We start from the raw sequence: 22,113 nt of genomic DNA, 5'->3' as shown, positions 1-22,113 counted from the left end.
CCCAGTACTTGGGAGCCTGAGACAGGAGGATCATAGGTTTATAGCCAGCCTCAGTAACTTAGTAAGGCCTTCCACAATTTAGGGAGATCCTATTCCAAAATAAAAAATAAAATAAGGCTGGAGGTGTAGCTCGGTAGTAGAATGCCCCTGAGTTCAATCCCCAGTACCAAAAAACAAAACAAAACACTACACTGAGATTCCATCTAACCCCAATCAGAATGGTAATCATAAAAAAATCAAACAGCCAGGCGTGGTGGCGCACGCTTGTAATCCCTGCGCTTGGGATGCAGAGATAGGAGGATTGCGCAGGTTCGAAGCCAGCCGCGTTGGCTTAGGAGACCTTATTTCCAAATAAAAATGTAAAAATAGGCCTGGGAGTGTAGCCCAGAGGTAGAAGGGCTTCCAGGAACCCCAGTACCACCAAAAAAAAAAAAAAAAAAAAAATCAAACAACAATAAATGCTGGTGAGAATGTGGGGAAATAGGAACTCTATACACTGTTGGTGGCATTGCAAATTAGTACAGCCATTATAGAGAACAGTGTGGAGGTTCCTGAGAAAATAGGAATGGATCCACTATATGATCGAGCTATACCACTCCTGGGTCTCTTTCCAAAGGGATTGAAATCAGAATATTTTAGTAATATATGTATCCTTATTTATAGCAGCACAATTCACAGTAGCCAAATTATGGAACCAACCTAGGTGTCCATCAACAGATGAATGGATTACAAAATTACGAATATATACACAATGGAATTCTACTCAGCAATCAAGAAGAACAAAATTCTGTCATTTGCAGAAAAATGGATAGATCTGGACAACATTGTTAAGTTAGATTAGCCAGTTACAGAAAGTGAAGGGTCATATATTTCCTCTCCTATGAGAAAGCTAGGAAGTAACTGGGATATAAGAGGGACTTTGCACAATGGAGGAGAAACTCTAGTGGAGCAAGGGAGGTGGTCTACAGGAAGAGGAGGGGGGAGTATTAATGAAGTAAGTACTTTCATTAATACTATATAATATGTAAGAATGCCAATGCCAATCTTAATATCCTGTATGGGGAAGGGGGGATGTGGGGAGGTAGCTGGGGGAAAGCCCATCAAGTGATATGTGCATGTATGTCATTATCACCATGAACTACATTTGATGTGAGACTTTCATGCACCAATAAAAGTATAAAAAATGGTGATAACACTAAAGTTTGACAAAGATGGATGACGTGCATTGCTAATAGTAATAAAATGGTACAACCACTATGAAAAATCATTTGGCAATTAAAATAAAACTATGCTATCACCTTACAATCCAGCAATTAAACTCCTGAGCATGTATCCCAGAGAAATGAAAGCTTATGTTCACACAAAAACCTGTAGACAAATGTGTACAGCAGTTTTATTTGTAATAGCAAAACACCTAGAAGTAATCCAGATACCATTCAGCAAGTGAATGTTTGAATAAACTGTGGCCTACCATAAAAACTACTCAATAAAACAAAGAATGAACTAGTGATGTGTGCAACAACCTGGACGACTCTCCAGGGAATTATGTTGAGGAAAAAACAAAAACCAAAATTTTATGTATTATATATGCTATCACTTATATAACCTTCTTAAAATGACTATTTTATAGTAATAGAATAGATTAGTGTTTGCTAGGAATTAAGGAGTAGAGTGGGAGAGTAGTTGTGGCTATAAATAGGCAACAGGAAGAATCTTTTTGGTGATGGAAATTCTCTGTATATTGACTGTATCAATGTCAATGTTCTGGTTATAATACCCTACCATACTTTTGCAGGATGTCATCATTGGGGGAAGCTGGGTAAAAAGTAGATGTCATCCATTTTCTTATACTGCATGTAAATGTACAATTATCTCAAAATAAAAAGTTTAATTTAAAAATATAATGGAAATTATAAACCTTCAAAATAGCTTTAAAAACTCTATAATATCTAGAAATAAACCAGGAAGACCTGGATCTGTATGGGGAAAAAAGTCATCTTTTTTTTTTGGTGGTACTGGGAATGGAACCCAGGGGCCTTCTACCTCCGGGCTACACTCCCAGACCTTTTTTATATTTTATTTGGAAACAGGGTCTCTTAAACCAGCTGAGGCTGGCTTCAAACCTGTGTGATCCTCCTGCCTCTGTCTCCCAAGTGCTGGGATTATAAGTGTGCACCACCACACCTGGCAAAAAAAGCCATCATTAATCTAATTACTGGCACAGAGATTGAGACCTTGGAGAAACAGTCCATGCTGTCAATTTACCCCAAATTAATCCATAAACTCAAGGCAATCATAAAACCCCAGCTTTCTTCTAGAAATCCAAGAAATAAACACCAAAATTTATATGAAAGAATAACAGTCTTTAGAAAGGTAAGTCACCCTGAAAAAAAAAAAAAAGATGGAGAAAATCCTTGTCCTATCAAATATGAAGACAAACTGCATGGCCAGAGCAATAAAAACAGTGCAGCACTGGCTCAAGAACAAAAAGAACAATAAAGGATGGAGAGCCGGGGCACAGAAACCCAATCTACAACAAAGACAGCACCGCAAATCAAAGGGCTAAAGATGTTTAATAAATGGTGCTAGTTCATTTATGGAGAGAAAAAATGCACCTACATCAGTAGTTAATATATTATTAAGGTGGGTTCTAGGTGGGATAAAAACCTAAATGTGAGAGATAAAAACAAAGAGTTAGGGAATCCATGGACAAAATTATTAAGCAGATAATAGAATGGAAGTAAATATTTGAAATTTTAAAAATCAACAAGGAAATTTTATGTAAAATATGTAAATTATTAAGAAAAAGATAAAAACTACCATTAAGAAAAAGGCAGAAACTATGGAAAGTTTATAGGAGATGAAACCTAAAAGGCTAATGATCATATAATGAGAGTCTGAAACATTAATTCTTACAAAATACAAATTAAACAAAAGAAATGTGTTTATACCCATTAGACTGGCAAGAATTAGTAAGGTGGATAATGCCAAGTTCAGCAAGTATTTTTAAGAGAAATCTGGCAATACCTGGCAAATTAAGCCTGAACTATCCTATGATCTAGCAATACTATTGCAGGGTCTATTTTCCAAGGGAATTCTCAGGTCTATAGTGACATCTATGAAGGTGTCAGTGCAGTGGTGTTTGGGGCAGCAGTGACTTCTAGGCAATCTGGTTACACAATGGAAAAGGGAAGGTACAAATAGATAGATTAGCACCGTAGAGTACAAAGACCTAGGTGCACACAGAACGAGAGGGACACATCTTGAAAACAGTGTTACTATCATGAAATGAGACCTATCCAGGTTTATATACCAAACATAAAACCTGAATTAGAACATAGCTCTGACTAACAACTTATAGAAACCACAAAGGACAGAGGAACATGTTAAACTATATAAAAAGACATCCAACAAAATCCAGACTTTAGGGATAAAAGATCTGGCTCCTCAACAAATAAATCACAATGAAAGAGAGAGAGAGAGAGAGAGGAGAGAGGAGAGAGGAGAGAGAGAGAGAAGAAACTCATAGATTTTACGGCACTTGTACCAAATGTAATCTGTGGTCCTAATCTGGATCCAGATTCAAACTGCTTAAAAATTTTATGAGAAAATAGTAAATTTAAACACTGACTTGATATTAGCAAATTAGTATTAAAAAGATTTTGGATAAGACAAAGACACTATATGCTAAAAAGAGTCATTAAAAACATTTTTCTCCCTAATGTACTATGTCTATTCTTGAAGTTTAAAAGGCAAAAATAACTATCTTTATCAAACATGACACTAATACAAAAGGGAGAGAAAGGTTTACGTCAGGTGATACAGGTTAAAAGCACATCAAGAGGAGGAAATCATATGAATAATAAATAACTGTGGTGAAAGTCTTGGAGCCTAATCATTGATATATATATATATATATATATATATATATATATATATATATATATATATATATATATATATATATATTCCCTCCAGACAATAGAATTTAAATTTAGGGAGATGGTTGCTCTGATTAATATAAAAAGTAACGACTTCAGGAGTTCTTTGAATGACCAGAGTAAGTTTTACTGTAGATTGGGGAACAGAATGAGGCAAGCCCACAGAAGTCCTCTAGATGGTCCCCAGGTAGAGCAGGGAGTGACGTAAAGAGACCAATTTGGAAGAGATCAAGAAATATTAGGCATTGGTGAAAAGGGCTTTGATGGGAAAAGTTATGGTTCAAACACAGAAGAAAAGTCTAAATTCCTCGGTACTTACAAGTGAACATAGGTTGTGGCCAGAATAATACTTTAAAGTTACTGTTCTTTCCTTGTCAGAACAGTCTTCCTTTAATGACTTCTACTCCCCACAGAAAAGTCCAAAATTACTACTGTAGTATAATCAAACCCCAGTCTACCTCTCTATCTCTGTCTAGTGATATCAAAACTTCTACTGTGGCTTTGCAAGGAGAAAAACTGAGTTATACTGGAGTTTTAAAAACTATTATTGTAAATGGTAATCTTACAAATGTGTACCACTGACCATTATTTAATTTAACTATTATTTTTCCTTATCTATTAGGTAGAAGGCAATGCACAGGTGATATAAAGAAATGGTTTTCAGAATACTTTACTGTACTCTAAGAAATTTGTTTTTACTTTGTGACCTACCTGTATATATGTATTTATTCTCAAACAAAAGTTTTACAACAAAAACAAAAGTTTACTACCTGTGATACAACAATTTTTTTATCCTATCTTTATTCTACTTTGTTTAAAAAAAATTAGCTAGCTGTGAACCAAAGATTGAAAAAAAAATGTTATACAGCACATGTAATGTGGCTAGTGCAACTGAACGCTGAATTTTAAATTTTATCTCATCTTAACTAATTTAAATCCAGCTTAAGAACAAGCAATAAAAAGTACTTTTCCACAAAAAATTATTTTTAAAATTACTACTACTACTACTACTACTACTACTACTACTACTACTACTACTATTATTATTGTTACAGTGCTGGGGATGAAATTCAGGGCCGTGTGAGTGCTAGGCAAATGCTCTACCACTGAATTTATACCCCTAGCCCCCCAAAGATTTGTTTTTGTTTTTTGGAATGGCTACATTTCACTTTATCAGCTGCAATGTATAAGACATTATTATAGTGTGTACATTAGGGTATGTGCTTTCTAGTGTTATTACTGATTTTTATGGTATCAATTAACTAATTTGGCTCTAATCATTTTTTTCTACACATGGATCTAATATTGTAAATTGCACATCCAAATATTTCATGTAGAAGGAAAATAAGAGACTAGAATGGAAAAAGGCAAGTTGCAAATTCCACAATCAATGGCAAATGCAATTTACTGCAGCAGAACAAAATGAAATGTCTCCTTTGGAAAAATGATTTGAAGTTATTTAAGTAGATAGTGTTGAGATATTTTTAGCAAATACATAATAAATTTTATAGTTTCTTCTCAACGATCAAAAAGGTATTAAAAATTAGTTACCAGAAATCAGAATTAAATGTGCAAAAACATTCTAAAACAAATTTTAACGTCTAAACTTATGACTTTGGTCAGCTATAAAATGGTTTGGAGTTTTGTGTCTGTGTAAATGTGAGCACAAACACACACACATTTTTACATAGAACAATGGTAAAAAATTGTTTTCAGCTATGGAAATTGTTACATTTTATGAGAATTTAAATAAAAAATTCTTTTAAAAATGCTGTATTCTACAGAAGTGACAGAGCTAATTAACCTCAAACAACTGTGAAAATAAAGACCTTTCCTATAATATCAAAGGTCTGTTTTTTTCAAAATTCAAATAGACTTTACTTGTTTTTAATGAACTGTAATATGGCAAACATTGATCAATTAATACTTTCAGCTATAAATTTAATGAACTCTAAATATATATTAACTATTTCCAGTGAACATTTCATGTAAAAAATGAAATATACTGTAATGGTAAAATACATCTTTAATATTAAAGATTATTATAAAACTCTAAGACTGCAAAATACCTCATTAATAATTTTTAATATTGATTACATTCTAAGCTAATGTTTTAGGTATAGTGGCTGAATAAAATATATTTAAATTAATTTTACTAGTTTCTTTTTACCTTTTTAAATGAGGCTATTAGAAAATTTAAGATTAAACATGTGACTGATATTAAATTCCTATCGGACAATATTATTATTAAAAGACATAGTTCTTTACCACAAGGAATGTATCTGCTGGGGAGAGAAGAAGACAATAAAGAACCAACTAGACAGAGTTACTGATGAACTAATGAAAATTCATTACAATTATTTGGGGGAAAAATCCAAAAGATAAATTCAAATGGCCCAACTGCAAATCATAATCAATAGTGATGCTCTGTATCTCCAAATAATTAAATTTGGTGTTGAAGCATTTGAGCCTTCAAAGGCAGAATTTAATCTAACTCCATTTAAGCTAAGCCAATAAAATCAATAATATATTCAAGTTCTTTAAAGAGTGCTCTACTGATAGTACATGAAATAATTTCAGGTGATAATGAAATAATATTTTTTATTTTATTCACTTTGTATTTACTAGTGCCTGTTTATTCTAATGTGCAATAAGAAATACAGAATAAATAAAATAATCTGCAATGTAGGAAAATATAATGACACATAAACCCATTGTTCACAGACACTACTGTGTGATATAAGTTTCTTCATAAAAGAAAATTAAGGAAAATAAAATATTTTACAACATTAAATAAATAACAGTATAGGTGGTATATGGATAAGGCATAAATTATTGAGGCTTTTGTTTTGGGTAATTTTTCAAGATAGAGTTCTGATAGAAGATTAAAATATTTAATTAGAACTTTATCAATCATTTATGAGCTGATGAATGGTTGCTAAAAAAGTTAGTATCTAAAATTATCTTTTAAAAATGTGGAATTATGTTTTGGTGAGAGTCTCGCCCACCCAATCATCCTAAGTACTTTTACCTTAATAATCTACAAAAGCTGCGCCGGTAACTTAGTCGCTGGCTGGCTGCAGCAACGCTGGGAGGAAGGGGAGGCCGGGGCGGGAAATAAGCAAGTGTTGCAGAGAATATTAAACAGACAAATCCAAATTCTGAAAGAAAGAAAGAAAGACAAAAAGCAGTAAAGCATTAACCACTGACACAGAAAAGTTAAATACTCAAATTTTTATTTATTTAACAAGTATTTACTGAACATCAACTAAGCTCTAAATATATAAAGATAAGCGTAAACAGTTCCTAGCCAAGAGAGCTCAGATATGAGAAAGATGGATACATACAAATAGAAATACTAGCAGGGCATAGGGGAAAAGTCATGCTATAAACAAAGCAGTACGGTGGTGTGATGTATACTAACTACACTGGCAAGAAGACCAAGGGGAGCTGGGCTTAGTGGCACATGCTCGTCATCCAGTACTTGGGAGGCTGAGATGGGAGGATCGCAGTTCGTGGACAACCTCAGCTACTTAGTAAGGCCTTCTGCAAAACTTAGTGAGACCCTGTTTCAAAATAAAGAATAAGGAATAGGGTTGGGAGTATAGCTCAGAGGTAGAATGCCCCTGGGTTCCATCTTCAATACTAGAAAAAAAAAAAAAATCCAAGGGGTAAACAACTGTTACTCATCTGATTTATAGACATACTGTATAAGAAAGTTGAACAAGACACACACAAAAAGCCAAAGTAAGAAACCAAGAGACAACAAATTTTAAACACAAAACAACCTAATATTGATTATTAAGTAAGCAAAACAAACAGCTGAACCATCTTAGTTTGGCTTCATTATACAATGGAAAATTCCTAGGAGTCGCCATCCTTTCCTCTAAAGTTCTGGTGGAAGTCCCAGCTTCCCCCCCCCAATTTAGTAGAAAAGCACAACATCAACAGAACAGTCAGGAAACTTGGGAGAATATACTCACCTATGCCATTAACTGACTGATAATGTGGGTGAATCCCTTACTCTTTCTGGGACCAAAAGAGATTGGATTTAGTGATTTCTAGAGTTCCTTTCTGTTGGATAATTCTAATTCTAGGACTATATTAGCAAAAGGGACAGTATCCCCATAAGACACATGGATCACTTTATTTAATTCAATTGGAAATTTATAGATTTCTAATTCTGAAAGATGGAATAACAAAAATTTTGTATTCTTGATCTCTTTATTCTTTGTCAATCTGAAGAGTAACAAGAACTCAACGTTATTAATGGCACTGAGTGAGCATCTTCCATGTGCCGATTGGTCATTTGTATTCCTTCAGTCTTTGCTTTGTTCATATTTTTGGCCATCTTTTTTTTGTTGTGTGTGGTACTGAGGATGGAACTCAGGGGCATTCTACCTCTGAGCATACTCCCAGCCCCATTTTTAAAAAATTATTATTTATTTTGAAAGAAGGTCTCACTAAGTTGTGGAGGGCCTCACTAAGTAGCTGAGCCTGGCCACAAACCTGCATTCCTTCTGCCTCAGCCTTCCAATGTGCACCACCACACCCGGCTTGACCATCTCTTTAGAGACATTTTTGTAAACGGTTTCAGGAGAAATAATTCACATAACATATAATTCACACATTAAAGTGCATAATCCAAAGATCCTCAGTATATTTATATAACTATACAACCATAAACACAATTTTAGATTTTTTTGATCATCTCAAAAAAGAAACCCCGAGCCCATTACTCCCTACTAGCCCTAGACAACCATTTACCTACTTTTAGTCTTAATAGATTTGAGTATGAGGACAGCTCACAGAAATGGAATCAGAATATGTAGCCCTTTCTGACTGGCTTCTTTCACTAGCATTATGTCAGGGGCCATCCATGTTCGATCATGTATCAGTGCTTTGTTCTTTTTATTGTCAGACCATGCTTCTTGATTTAGTGTAGCTTTATAAGTTTTGAAATTGAGAAGTGTGAGTTCTCTAGCACTGTTCTTTTTCAAGACTGTTGTGACTATTCTAATCCCTTCCATTTTCATACAAACTTTCGCATAAGCTTGTCAATTTCTATAACACAGGCAACTGAGATTTTAATAGGGTTGCACTGAGTTTTTAGGTAAGTTTGGTGATATTTTTACAACATTAAACTTTCTAACCCATGAACCAAGGGATATATTTCTTTTTTTAGGTCTTCAATTTATTTTCACATCTTCAAAGTACAAGTTTTGCACCTTGTTTATTACACTTACTCCTATGTATTTTACACTTTTATGCTATTATAAATTAAATTTGCTAATTAAATATTTGATCATTGCTCATGTATAGAAATAAAATCACTTTAACACATTAATCTTATATTGTAAACCTTACTAAACTCATCTTTTAGATCTAACAATTTAATATGTTCCAGAGAAATTTCTATATTTTTAATTCAGGTAGCTTTTATTTCTTTTTTCTTACGCAGAGATGCTGGCTAGAACTTCCTACACAATGTTAAATAGATATGCTAAGGTGGTCTGCACTCAATCTGTGTGTGTGTGTGTGTTAATGAGGATTAAACCCAGGGGTGTCCTAACATTGAGCTAAACCCCCAGCCCTTTTAATTATTATTATTATTATTATTATTATTATTATTATTTATTATATTTTTTGGTGGTGCTGGGGGTGGAACCCAGAGGCTTTCAACCTCCGGGTTTTATATTTTATTTGGAAACAGGGTCTCACTAAGTTGCTGAGAGCCTCACTAAGTAGCTGAGGCTGGTTTCGAACCTGTGTGATCCTCCTGTGTCAGCCTCCAAAGTGCTGGTATTACAAACATGCGCCACCACGCCTGGCTTTATTTTTTATTTTGAAACAGGGTTTTGAGAAGTTACCACCTGCTGGCCTTGACGTGTGATCCTCTTGTCTCAGCCTCCCAAGTACCACTATAACAGGCATGTGCCATTGCACCAGGCTGCATTCAGTCTTTGACAATTAAATATGTTACTTGTGTTTTTTGTAGATGCTTAATAGGTTGAGGGAATATCCATCTAGTCCTACCTAGTTATTGATTGCTTTTAGTTTGAAGGTTTGTTAAATCTTTCAAATGCTTTTTCATTATCTCTTAATATGACCAAGTTTTCCCCCCTTATTCATAGTATATTATGTTAATTGAGGGTTTTTTTTTGTGGGTCTGGGATGGAACCTAGGGGCATTCGACCTCCAAGCTACACCCCTTCCCTTATTTTTTATTCTTTATTATTTTGAAACAGGATCTCACTAAATAGCTGAGGCTGTCTGCAAAACGCGATCCTCCGGTCTCAGCCTCCAGAATGCTGGGATTACAAGGGTGTCCCACCACACCCAGCTCATTAATTGAGTTTTGAATGTTAAGGAGATCTTGCATTTCTGGAATTAATCCATTTGGTCATGGTTCATCTTTTTTTATATATTGCTGTATTCAGTTTGCTAATATTTTGCTCAAGACTTTAGGGTCTATATTCCTAAGATATATTGGCCTTTAGTTTACTTTTATTTTTTATTTTTTTATTTTTTTATTTTTAATTTTTTTGGTGGTACTGGGGTTCCTGGAAGCCCTTCTATCTCCGGGCTACACTCCCAGACCTATTTTTACATTTTTATTTGGAAACAGGGTCTCCTAAGCCAGTGCGCGCAGCTAGCTTCGAACCTGCGCGATCCTCCTGTCTCTGCCTCCCAAGCGCGGGGATTACAAGCGTGCGCCACCACGCCCGGCTAGTTTACTTTTATTTTGAGGCCTTTGTCTGGAATAATATAGAAGTCTTTAACCTTTTTTTTTTTTTTCCTTTTTTTCTTTTTTGCTGCTAGGATGAAACCCAGGGACTCTCTACCTCCCGGCTACACTCTAAGACCTATTTTATATTTTATTTGGAAACAAGGTCTCACTAAGTTGTTGAAAGCCTCTTTAAGCTGAGGCTGGCTTTGAACCTGCACGATCCTCCTGTATTAGTCTTCCAAGCACTGGGATTACAAGCGTGTGCCACCACACCTGGCTCAAAGTCTTTAAGCCTTTAAGAAAGCAATTCTAGCAAAAGTATTTTTAATGGACTTGAGACATAGAACAGTAATTTTGAAAGCACTGAAGAAGTAAATGGGAAGCTGTAAGGGCATCTGCTCGACTGCAGGGAGCCAAGGGCCAGACCGATGCAGAGCATTAATAGGCCCGATAGCCACCTACAGACACAATACTGCACAGGTTGCCAGTAAGATGAACAGTATTACCAACATAAGGTTTAAAGTGTATGTTTCACCTGCTTTCATGTTTTTGTCTACTTATTTCTATATTTCAATGTTTTTCTTCAAAAGGAATGAAGTGTCTGTGTGCTGTTATAAGGGGTTAAATTCTTCATATACTGCCACTGTACCTGCTTTCAGTTTTATTTTCTCTACACTATATTTTGAAATATAAATGTCCTACCACTCTCTGGTGAAACTTCTCCAGAGTCTGGCCTTTGCCTATAGCAGGCTGAACTTAGAAAGCCTTTATCCCTGCTTAGGAGCTCTGCACAGCCTTGCTGGCTTCACCCACCACTATCCTCACCAGATTAAACCTGGGCTTTGTTTCAGCTGCGTCAATGTACCAGTTTCTCTCCCTCTACTGGGCGTCTTCTCCATGGTTCTTGTTCTTTTTATTCTTCTTCTTCCCACTGTATTTGACTAGTTCTCTCATTTCTAAGGTTTCAGCTTAGATGCTGCACCCACAGTTAGCTCTACTTCACAACCAAAATCTGGGCTAGGCATGCCTCCTCTGAGCTGTCAGAGCAATGGTGGGCCTTCAGTACAGCAGCTGCCACTCTCTTCTCCACCTGTTTATTTACCTGTCTGCATTCTTTAGGACACCATAAGTTCTGCTAGACTAGAAATCCTCTCTACCTCAGTGCCTAGCAGAGTGACAGACACAGAGGAGCTCAAAATATATTTGTTAAATTAATAAATGAGTATATAAGACAAAATTCAGCATCATCTAAAGCCTTATTTTACCAGCCTCATTTTCTGCTACTTGCTATTGACATCCAAATACATAAATGGATACATACCTTTTGCAGTGGCTATTTCTCCTGTGTAAAATATGCAAACCTACTTGGACACTCAGTGAACGCCTATGTATTTTATGTAATCATTTTCTCTTGGTAAAGCCTCCCTTGATCCTTCAACTTCTCTCCAAACCCAGACAAATTAGTGTCCCTACCTATGTATATTCCTGTTTTTATTATAATCATCTTACCACTGATCTTACCAACTCCCAGTGCTTAGCACAGTACTTGGTATGTAGTAAGTATGTATAAAAATGTTCTGTATTGCAGAAGAAAACAAGTAGGCACAGAGGAGGAGGGCAACATATTTAAGCAGATCTGTAGAAGACTATCATGTAAGAGTGTACTGGGGATTGACTCCAGAAATGAAAAGGACCCAAGAGAATGTTTTGGAAAGGTCAATATCCCCACTAGTCCACATACAGAGTAGAAAATGAAGAGAAAATAAAACATAGGGCACAGCAGTGCATGCCTACAGTTGTACTTTCAGGAGGCTGAGGAGGGATAATCACTTGAGCCCCAGAAGTTCAAGACTAGCCTGGGAAATATAATTACACTCTAAAAAAGCAAAAACAAAACAAAACAACAATAGAGAATCAACTACAGATGATCAGGATTAATAAGGTTAAAGAACACGGCTAATAATGGGGAAATATCATGGGAAAAATAGGCTGAGACCTACCAATAGATGCTTGACAAATGTTTATGGTCAATCATGTTTAGCTTTATATATTGGTGTAATAACTAGAAAAGACTCTAGAATATGTGTTATACAGTGCTTCACTATAAATGGATGAAAAGAATAAAATTAAGAAAGACCCTTCCATGTAGCAATAATAAACATTAAATGTAGTAACTTTGTAGGAAGGATATGATTTATTTATTTATTTATTTATTTTGCAGTAATGGAGATGAAACCCAGGGTCATTCTACTTCTGAGCTATACCCCCAGCCATATTTTTTATTCCTTATGTTGAAACAGGGTCTCACTGAGTTGGAATGGGACTCACTAAGTAGCTGAGGCTGTCCGCGAACTGTGATCCTCCTGTTTCAGTCTCCTGAATGCTGGGATTACAAGCATGTGTCACCAAGCCCCGCTGAAAGGATATATTCTAAATAGGCACCTCCATGTACACAACAAAGAAAACACATTATATGCATGTGCAGCTATTTCATATGAAGTAATGTGGTATAGAAAAAGTAGTCAGAAGATAACTGGGATTAAAAAAACAACAACGTAAAACAGGAAGAGAAAACTTCAAATTACCTGCATATAATACAGTCTCAATGAGATCTTTAATATGAGCCCTGCTACTCTCTGCAGCAAGAAGAGGTGATGTCCCATTGGGAGCTGGAACGACAAGTGGTCCAACTAGAAATGCACATGCCCCACCAAGATAACTGAGCATGGATGCAATTGCTGTGGCAGTGGCCCGCTCATCTGCAGAGAACCAGGTTGTGGAGAGGAATGGTGCTGCATTCATTACAGTTGGACCTGCCAATCCATTTAACATCTGTCCTCCATGGATTAATCTGGAATTAGAAACAGTAAAATGCTGTGAGGTATCTGAAGCAGGAATTTTCCCAGCCAAGTAGCACTTTAACTATGGCAATAAGTATGCATATCTGTAAAGAACAGAACATACTAAGTTGACTTTTTTTCTTCTTCTTTTTCTTTCTTTCTTTTTTAATTTTTGGTAGTGGTACTGGGGATTGAACTTGAGGGCATTCTACCACTGAACTATGACCCCTACCCTTTCATTTTTAATTCTAAGTCAAGGTCTCACTAAGTTGCTGAGGCTGCCCTTGAGCTTGTAACCCTCTCGCCTCAGCCTAGGGAGCCTCTGGGATTCCCACAGTGTACCACAATACCTGGCTCTTGTTGGTTTTTGGCATAGCACATCTTTCATTTTTCAAAAATTTTCCTTTTTTTTTTAAAGAACAACTGGAATCTTAGAAAAAATGTTTTCCGAATACAGAAGGGAATAATGAACAGGTGCATGGGAGAGGTAGGCCCTCAAGTAGAAGCATAAGTGAATGGGAAACGAAATATGTGAATTTTTTTTTTTTTTTTGCGGGTCTGGGGGGGTGGAACGCAGAGGCATTCGACCTCCGAGCTACACCCTCAGCCCAATTTTTTATTCTTTATTTTGAAACAGGGTCTTACTGAGTTGCAGAGGGCCTCACTAAGTAGCGGAGCCACAGTCTTTCTGTCTCAGCCTCCCAAATGCTGGGATTACGAGCGTGTGCCACCACGCCTGACTGTCTGTATTTTTTAAAAAAATCAACAAAATTATTTGAAGGCAAAAGTGGTTCCAAGTGTCATTAATTTTACTAAACTAAGAAAATGGAAGAGGTTTTAAAATCTTCTTGTGTAAGGAGAACAGTTTTCTAGATAACAGTAATGAATCTAGACTGTTTATGAAATCAAACAGTTCCTCTAAAAGCCAGCAGACCCTAAGGTGGCCCATAAAAATTTTCTTGGAGCAATGTGGGTGTGTGGTTCTAGCCATGGCTTGTGACGGCACACCAGTCACACCGTGCATGATGGCTCACAAAGGTAAGTTCTTTGGTAGTCAGTACCTTTAGTGAGGCATTCCTGGAAGACTCATCTAGAAGGAGAAGGGTTAGAATGAGTACATTTTTTATTTTTAAAAATGTTAAGAGTAAAAGGAGAACATGGAAGAAATAATCTATTAAAAATGTACAAAAAACTGATAAAATAGCATGAATTCTTAGAGTTAAGGTATACAACTCAAATGACCACCATGGCTTACCTCTTTGCTGCCTCTCAGTGGAATCATAAATAGACTGATACCCAAGCAGCAAACTAAGCATCATAGGACATGCTGAGTGAGAGATAATTTAAGGTCATCCAAGTCCAGTTTACGCAACTCTCAGATGAGAGTATCTCACGACAACATGGTGCATGTGCTAAAGCCGTATTCATAGAGGGCGGAGCCTAGGGAACTGCAGATGGGTTCTTAGTTTAAAGGTCATTGAACTCAGAAAGCCAAGCACAGCACATGAATCAGCAGAGCAAAAAATCATCTCAGGAAGCCAGGCGTGGTGGCACATGCTTTTAATTCCAGCATCTGGGAGGCTGAGACAAAAGGACTGTGAACCCACGGGCATTCTACCTCTGAGTTATCCCCCCCCCCGCCCCAGCCCTATTTTCTATTCTTTATTTTTGAAACAGAGTCTCACTGAGTTGCAAAAGGCCTCACTAAGTAGCTGAGGCTGTCCTCGAACTGTGATCCTCTTGTTTCAGTTTCCCAAATGCTGGGATTATAAGCATGTGCCACCATGTCTGGCTCTTCATTTAATGGTAAAAATTAGAGATTTTTTTTTGAAAAATGCTGAACTTAAGATAAAATAAAATCATCTAGATTTTTTTTTTTTCAGCCCTGGGGATTTGTGCATGCTATGCAAGCACTCTACTCCTGAGCATCTCTGGGGTGTACTTTGAAGGATCACGGGGCAGCTGAGAGACAGCTATTTTGAAGGGGATCAATGCAGCTTAGATGTAGTTTGGACCTTCAGTCCACACACATACATGCAAAGCCTCTGCTATTAGAGACTAACTCCAGAGGTCAAAGAGAAGTACATACAGAGACCTCTAGGCCCTATAAGGTTCCCTGTGGAAGCATTACGGCATGCTAAAAATGGCCTTATTTTTCTTTATGTTCCTGATACAGGCTGATAGGTAACTCTTCACCTACTCTTAGGAATTCTTAAAAGACAAGGGCTTTAGTTTATTATATTCCCATAGGCCTACCTAACACAGAGAGGATATATAATAGGTGTTTGTTGAATGAGTTAAATAAAGAACGCTTCTTAAACTGAACATTTTATTATTTCATCTCATTATTGTCATTTTAAAGCATTTATGGTAGCCAGGTATGGTGACACACACCTGTGATCCCAGCTACCCCAGGGATTGAGGAAGGAATTGAAAGTTCAAGGCCAGCCCAGGCAATTTAGTGTCTCAAAAAAAATAAATAAATAAATAAAAATAAAAAAATAAAAGGCTGGGGATATCATTCAGTGGCTATAAATGTTGGCATTCTTCAGGCTTTATTCTCCAACCCAGTCCAACCTCAACTTATCTATCTCAGCTCAAACCTCTTTCCTTAGCTTCTAGCCTATATCCAGCCTCTTAATGGATATGTGTACAGAATTATGGGTGTCTCCCTCTCCATGTCCAATTGCTCACCTGGTCATATCTATTAATGTCCTAAGAGTTCTCCAAACCATCCCTTCCTCTACCTCCTCACTGTTGCTGCCAGTATCACCTTAGAACTATGCCACTATGGAGTCCTGGACTCCACGCCTGCGAGTGTCCCACCCGGACTTCCTTTAGCCTTGCTGTTCTCTGTGGGGCAAGTTCACAGCCAGGGGACATGCCAGCCCTGTTCCCCTCTTTTTAGTCTATGCACTAGTTGTTACACAAGACTCATGAATCCCTGCACTAGGCTTCTTTTCCAGGGTCATGGAACAGTCACTGAAGTACACAAGAAACTGGTTTAAAACCCTGACAAAGGTAGTCAAATGTATAAGTTAGATCCTTTCCATTTATAGATTTTAAGATGTTCAAATTCAGCAACACAAAAAGTAAGGACACCAACAAATATTCTGGAAATAAAGCATTTTTAAAAAGAGGCCATGGGGAATAAAAGGCCAATGTGACATTACTTTGTCAAACACAGTGGGCTTGGGGGTGGGTGGGCCAGGTCGGGGCTGTGCAGAAGCAGCTTTGTCCCTGAGCAACAGCAACAGGAGGGGCGCTGTCTACACGCTGACTAGGTGATCTGAGGGTCTACACTTGCTTCCTTCCTTTCTTGAAATGTCATACCCGAGGAAGAGCACATCCATGGTTAGGGGACTGCCTGTCTCCTGCACCTCTGTCCGTCTCTCAAGCGGCAGGTGCGCTCCTCCTGCTTCACCCCCTCTCCTCACAATGACTCCTTCAGTCACTCACTGTCTCTTATCCTGACTCCTGTTTCTTCCCTCCCCCTGCAAGTCTTTTTATTTTTTCTTCTTACCTTGATTCTGCTTACCCCTGGAGCCCCCCATGCAAGCCAGGTGAGATAAGGTGGAAAAACGTATGGGAAAGGGAGTTTCCCTAGCAGTCTGAGGAGAACAGATCAAAGATACAGGAGTCCCTCTAGCATCAGCAGAACAGGGATGGCAGGAACAGAACAGGCCAGGTGTGGCCCCAGAGCGAGCCAGCGAGCGTCAGCACTGCCCAGGTGTCTAGCCCGTGGGAGGTCTAGGAGAGGCCCCAGCCATGAGGTGCTGAGTCCTGCTGCTGCCCTGGGCACCTGTGGCCCTCAGTAGTGCCCTGCCGATGGAGAGGACGAAGCCTGGCATTCCAGCACAACCGTGTTCCTTTTCATATATTTCAATGTACAATCGCTTTTCAAACAAATGTCAATAGCTGAAGTTCAAACTGAACATGTAGAGTTCCCATTTTCTAGTGTACTTGACATTTAAGCTTGCATTTAAGGATTCTGGGATCCTATCCTTTTGCTTTCTGACATCCCAACACATACCTATGCCTCTCCTAAATCATTTCTACTAAGAATATGTTTTATAATAAAAATTTTTATACCTAGATGGGACTTCACACCTCACCAAAATAACCTATCCCCGTCCAGAGAGGTTAATAATACATTTAAAATCACATTTATAATTTTATGACTTTCCTTTCTCTGAAAAGTATTGGGGGAAACTCAGTCATATAACTAGCTAATGGCTAAGGCAGGACTAGAAAACAAAATTAGAAATCAGTCCACAAATCTCTCTACTTTCCCACATGGACTCATTTTGAAGGTTCTGTTTATAATAAAATAATAAAAACCACAGGTTAAAATAACCTAAGGAGCCAGGTGTGGTGGCACTTGCTTTTGATCCCAGTACTTGGGAGGCTGAGACAGGAAGATTCAAGTTTGCCGACAGTCTCAGCTATTTAGTGAGGCTCTCCACAACTTAGTGAGACTGTTTCAAAATAAAGGTTACAAAATAGGGTTGGGGTGTAACTCAGAGTTGGAATGCCTCTGGGTTCAATTCCCAGTACCCCCCCCCCAAAAAAAGTACACATACTCATAGAAAAATATGAAAAAAATGGCTAAAGAAGAAAAAATAATCAATTCAACCACTATTAATATTTTGATACTTTGCTCTTTTCTTTTTTCTTTCAGTATTTTTTTCAATGCATCTTTTTCTTGGTAATTACAGAATATAAAGTTTTATACATTAAATCATTTAAACTTTATAGTCTATTATGAGCATTTTCTTGTTTCATTGTTTTACTCATAATTGTTAATAGTTTTGTGATATCCTATTATATAAATATGCAAAATATCATTTACTATATATATTTTTTGGTGGTACTGCGGGTGGAACCCAGGGGCTTTCTACCTCCGGGCTATACTCCCAGACCTATTTTATACTTTATTTGGAAACAGGGTCTCACTAAGTTGCTGAGAGCCTCACTAAGTAGCTGAGGCTGTCTTCGAACCTGTGCGATCCTCCTGTCTCGGCCTCCCAAGCACTGGGATTACAAGCATGCGCCATCACACCCAGCTCATTTACTAGATATTTTTAGATATTTAAGTTGTTTACAACTTATTTGCTAATAATAATGTTTGCAAGTCTCAGCCACTATTCACATTATTTCTCTCAGGTCAATAAAGCTAAGCATATGAACATTTTGGGCCTTATTAAAATATTCCAAAATTGTTTTACAGAAGGGTTTATAGTACTTTACATTTCCACATTGTCTGATTAACACTGGTATATTAATTTTCTACTGCTGTTATATCAAACTACCACAAACTAGTGGTTAGATAACCACAAATGTATTATTTTAAGGTTCTGGAAATCAGAAGCCCAACACAGGTCTCTGCGCTTATCAGTGTTGGCAAGGCTGCACTCCTTTCTGGAGGCTCTGAGACAGAATCCACTTCCTTGCTTTCTCTAGTGCCTAGTGACTGCTCACATTCTGACCCTTCCTTTATCTTCAAAGTCTGCAACTGTGGTCTGAGTCCTTGCCTGACTTCCTCTTTTGCCTCTTTTAAAGATTTTCATGGCCAGCCATAGTGGTGTATACCTGTAATTCCAGTCTTGGGAGGCTGACACAGGAGGATTGCAGGTTCGAGGACAGCCTCAGCAACTTAGTGATGCCCTTAGCAACTTAGTAAGACACTTTTTCAAACTAAAAAATAAAATTGGACTGGGGGTGTAGCTTGGAGGTAGAATTCCATCTCCAGTACTCCCCTCCCCTCACACACATACACAAAGAAGAGAAGAAAAATATAAAAAAGATTTTTTTTTTTTATGATGGCGTTTGACTCACTTAGATAGTCTAGGACATTCTCCCTATTTTAAGGTCAACAGATTATGTTCAGGAAACTGTATCAGTTTTTTTTGTTACTATAACAAAATAACTGACAAAGACTACTTATGAGGAAGAGAGGTTTATTTGACTAGTGGTTTCGAAGGCTGAAAAGTCCAAATGGCACAGTGCAGGCTCTGTAGTGAGGGCGGCCCTCGGCTGCATCATCTCAGGCACCTATAGCAACGGTGGGAGCCCATGTGGGGGACAAGCTGTCACAGCTCGGGCCAAGAAGCACAGAGAAAGGGAGGGACTGGGCTTGCTTCTTTTATAACAACTCTCCTGGGGAACTACCTCGTGCCCACCATGACCTAAGGGCTCCTATTAGGCCTCATCTCTTGAAGACTCTACCGCCACCCCAACTGCCGCCTTCAGTCCCAACGGACCCATAGGACATTCTCCCTATTTTAACCAAATATAACCATAGGACATTCTCCCAACCATAACCAAAATATAGCACAGGCTTGATTCCACCTGCCACCATAGTTCTCCTTTACTGTGTAATATGACACTGGTTTAGCAGATTAGAACATGAGAATGAGTGAGGAGGGTATTATTCTGCCAAACCACACTTGTTAGGCCAACAGGCATCTCCTTGTTTTAATTTTAATTTCTTTTTCATAGTGGTCTTTTTATCTTGATAAATTATAATTTTTCTTACTTTGAATGAGTGCTTTATATATTTATCTACATTATTTACCTGTTACTGTTCATATTTTGACAAATAATTTTCCCAGATAATCTAATTTTTAAGCATAAAATTTTACAATTTGTAAGTAGTGAAATTTCTCACATTTTCTTTGTATGATTCTTCTTAGTTTTCATGCTATAAAAAAATCCCCATGTAGCCGGGCATGGTGGCACATGCTTATAATCCCAGCATTTGGAAGGCTGAGATGGGAGGATCATGGTTCATGGCCAGCCTCAGCTACTTAGTGAGAGCCTTTACAACTTAGTGAGACCCTGTTTCAAAATAAAGAATTAAAAATAGGGCAGGAGGTGTAGCTTGGAGGTCAAATGTACTTCGGTTCCATCCCCAGATCCGCAAAAAAAAAAAACCCCAAAACAAAACAAAACAAATCCACATGTAGAGATCAGAAGAATATTATGTTTTTCTGCTAAATATTTAATAGTTTAGTTCATCTGAATTCATTCTGTTGCTTCGTATGAGGTGAAGATACAAAACAATCTTTTTCTCCCAAATAGGAAGCCAATATGCTTGACTATCCCCAGTGTCCATTTTCTTTTCTTTTTAGTTACTGAACACTTCCAGCTTTTGCTGGGTAATATACATCTACATTTCCAAGCACCCCCGATGGGTACCTGGGGCCCTGGAGCTACGTCTGGTCCACAGACATTAGAGTGGGAGGGCTTCAAGGTCACCTCCATGAAGACAAAACTGTTCTTTCTCTCCTGCCTCCCTCTTCCTGTGAGATGGAACGGAATGACAATATTGATTTGTTTTGATGCACAAAGGATGCACAAAGGACATCCACATGATGCACATGTGGATGTCAAATGTTAGCCTAATTCTAGCCCTAATCACAAATGTTTCCCTTTGTTATTTCCTTCATTGTTTTTATGTTTAGAAAAAGCCAATCTCTTTGATGGTAAGATTCATTTTCCTTTTTATCCTGTCTCCTTTTAAAGATACACCTCTCTAATCCATCTGGAATATATTTTGATGCATGCTGAGAAGGACACATCAAAGGACTGAGTTTTTTTTTCCCCCTAATATATACCCAATTTGCAAAAATACTTATCAGATAAATCTCTATTTTAAGCCAAGCATGGTGGCACACGCTTGTAATCCCAGCATTCGGGAGGCTGAGACAGGAGGATCACGGTTCACAGACAGCCTCAGCTACTTAGTGAAGCCCCCTGCAACTTAGTAAGATCTTGTTTCAAAATAAAGAATTAAAAAATAGGGCAGAGGTTGTAGCTCAGAAGTCAATGCCCCTGAGTTCCATCCCCAGACCCTTAATAAATAAATAAATAAATAAATAAATAAATAAATCTCTATTTTGTGTAGGTAAAAAAAAGTTTTAATTGTTCCTTTTGGTATAAGGCAAAAAACCCAATGTAAATCATTATTGTGAAGAAAAGAATGAATAAGCCTTTGTGTAGTATCCTCCAAAATATTCTTTTTTTTTTTTTTTTGGAAGTGGGGATTGAACCAGAGCGCCACACCTGCAAAGCAGGTGCTTAACTACTGAGCTATATCCCAGCTCTTTTTAAGTTTCAATTCAGTCTATTCTGAAAATCCCATTCATGTTCATGATTATGATGTACTACAGGAGAAAAGAAGGAGATTATGATCAGGAAGGGGGCTTTTAACCTGGGTGATGTGTATGTGGGTCCACATGATTATTTTACTAACTGTGCATAAGTTTTATATATGTATGATATATTGAACAAGAAAAAAGCCATGCCGGACGTGGTAGTGCACTTATAATCCCAGCATTTGGGAGGCTGAGACCGAAGGATCATGGTTTGTGACCAGCCTCAGCTACTTTAGTGAGGCCCTCTGCAACTTAGTGAGACCCTGTTTCAAAATAAAGAATAAGAAATAGGGCAGGAGGTGTAGCTCAGAGGTCGAATGCCCCTGGGTTCCATCCCCGGTACCACACACACACAAAAATTCATATATGTCACTGGGGGCTTTTGGAAAATGTATCTTAGAAATAACTATTTCCTGCCGGGCGTAGTGGCACACGCTTGTAAT

At 37.6% G+C, this 22,113-nt stretch overlaps 1 protein-coding gene across 1 annotated transcript in view; it reads right to left on the bottom strand.

Annotated features, from left to right (window-relative positions):
* SLC49A4 (solute carrier family 49 member 4) overlaps window positions 1–22,113 on the bottom strand; it is a gene marked incomplete at its 5' end in the record, with an annotated part of 79,164 nt that overhangs the window by 34,982 nt on the left and 22,069 nt on the right. Inside the window, 2 exons of the mRNA XM_080696048.1 lie at window positions 6,973–7,102; window positions 13,257–13,522. Of these exons, the coding sequence (XP_080552174.1) occupies window positions 6,973–7,102; window positions 13,257–13,522 (396 nt within the window). The remainder of the gene's footprint in view (window positions 1–6,972; window positions 7,103–13,256; window positions 13,523–22,113) is intronic.

This window comes from Muscardinus avellanarius, assembly GCF_963383645.1.
Source record: "Muscardinus avellanarius genome assembly, chromosome: 5".
NCBI classification, from domain to species: domain Eukaryota; kingdom Metazoa; phylum Chordata; class Mammalia; order Rodentia; family Gliridae; genus Muscardinus; species Muscardinus avellanarius.
Note: the sequence above shows the minus strand (reverse complement) of the source record. Positions and strands in the feature narration are given on the sequence as shown.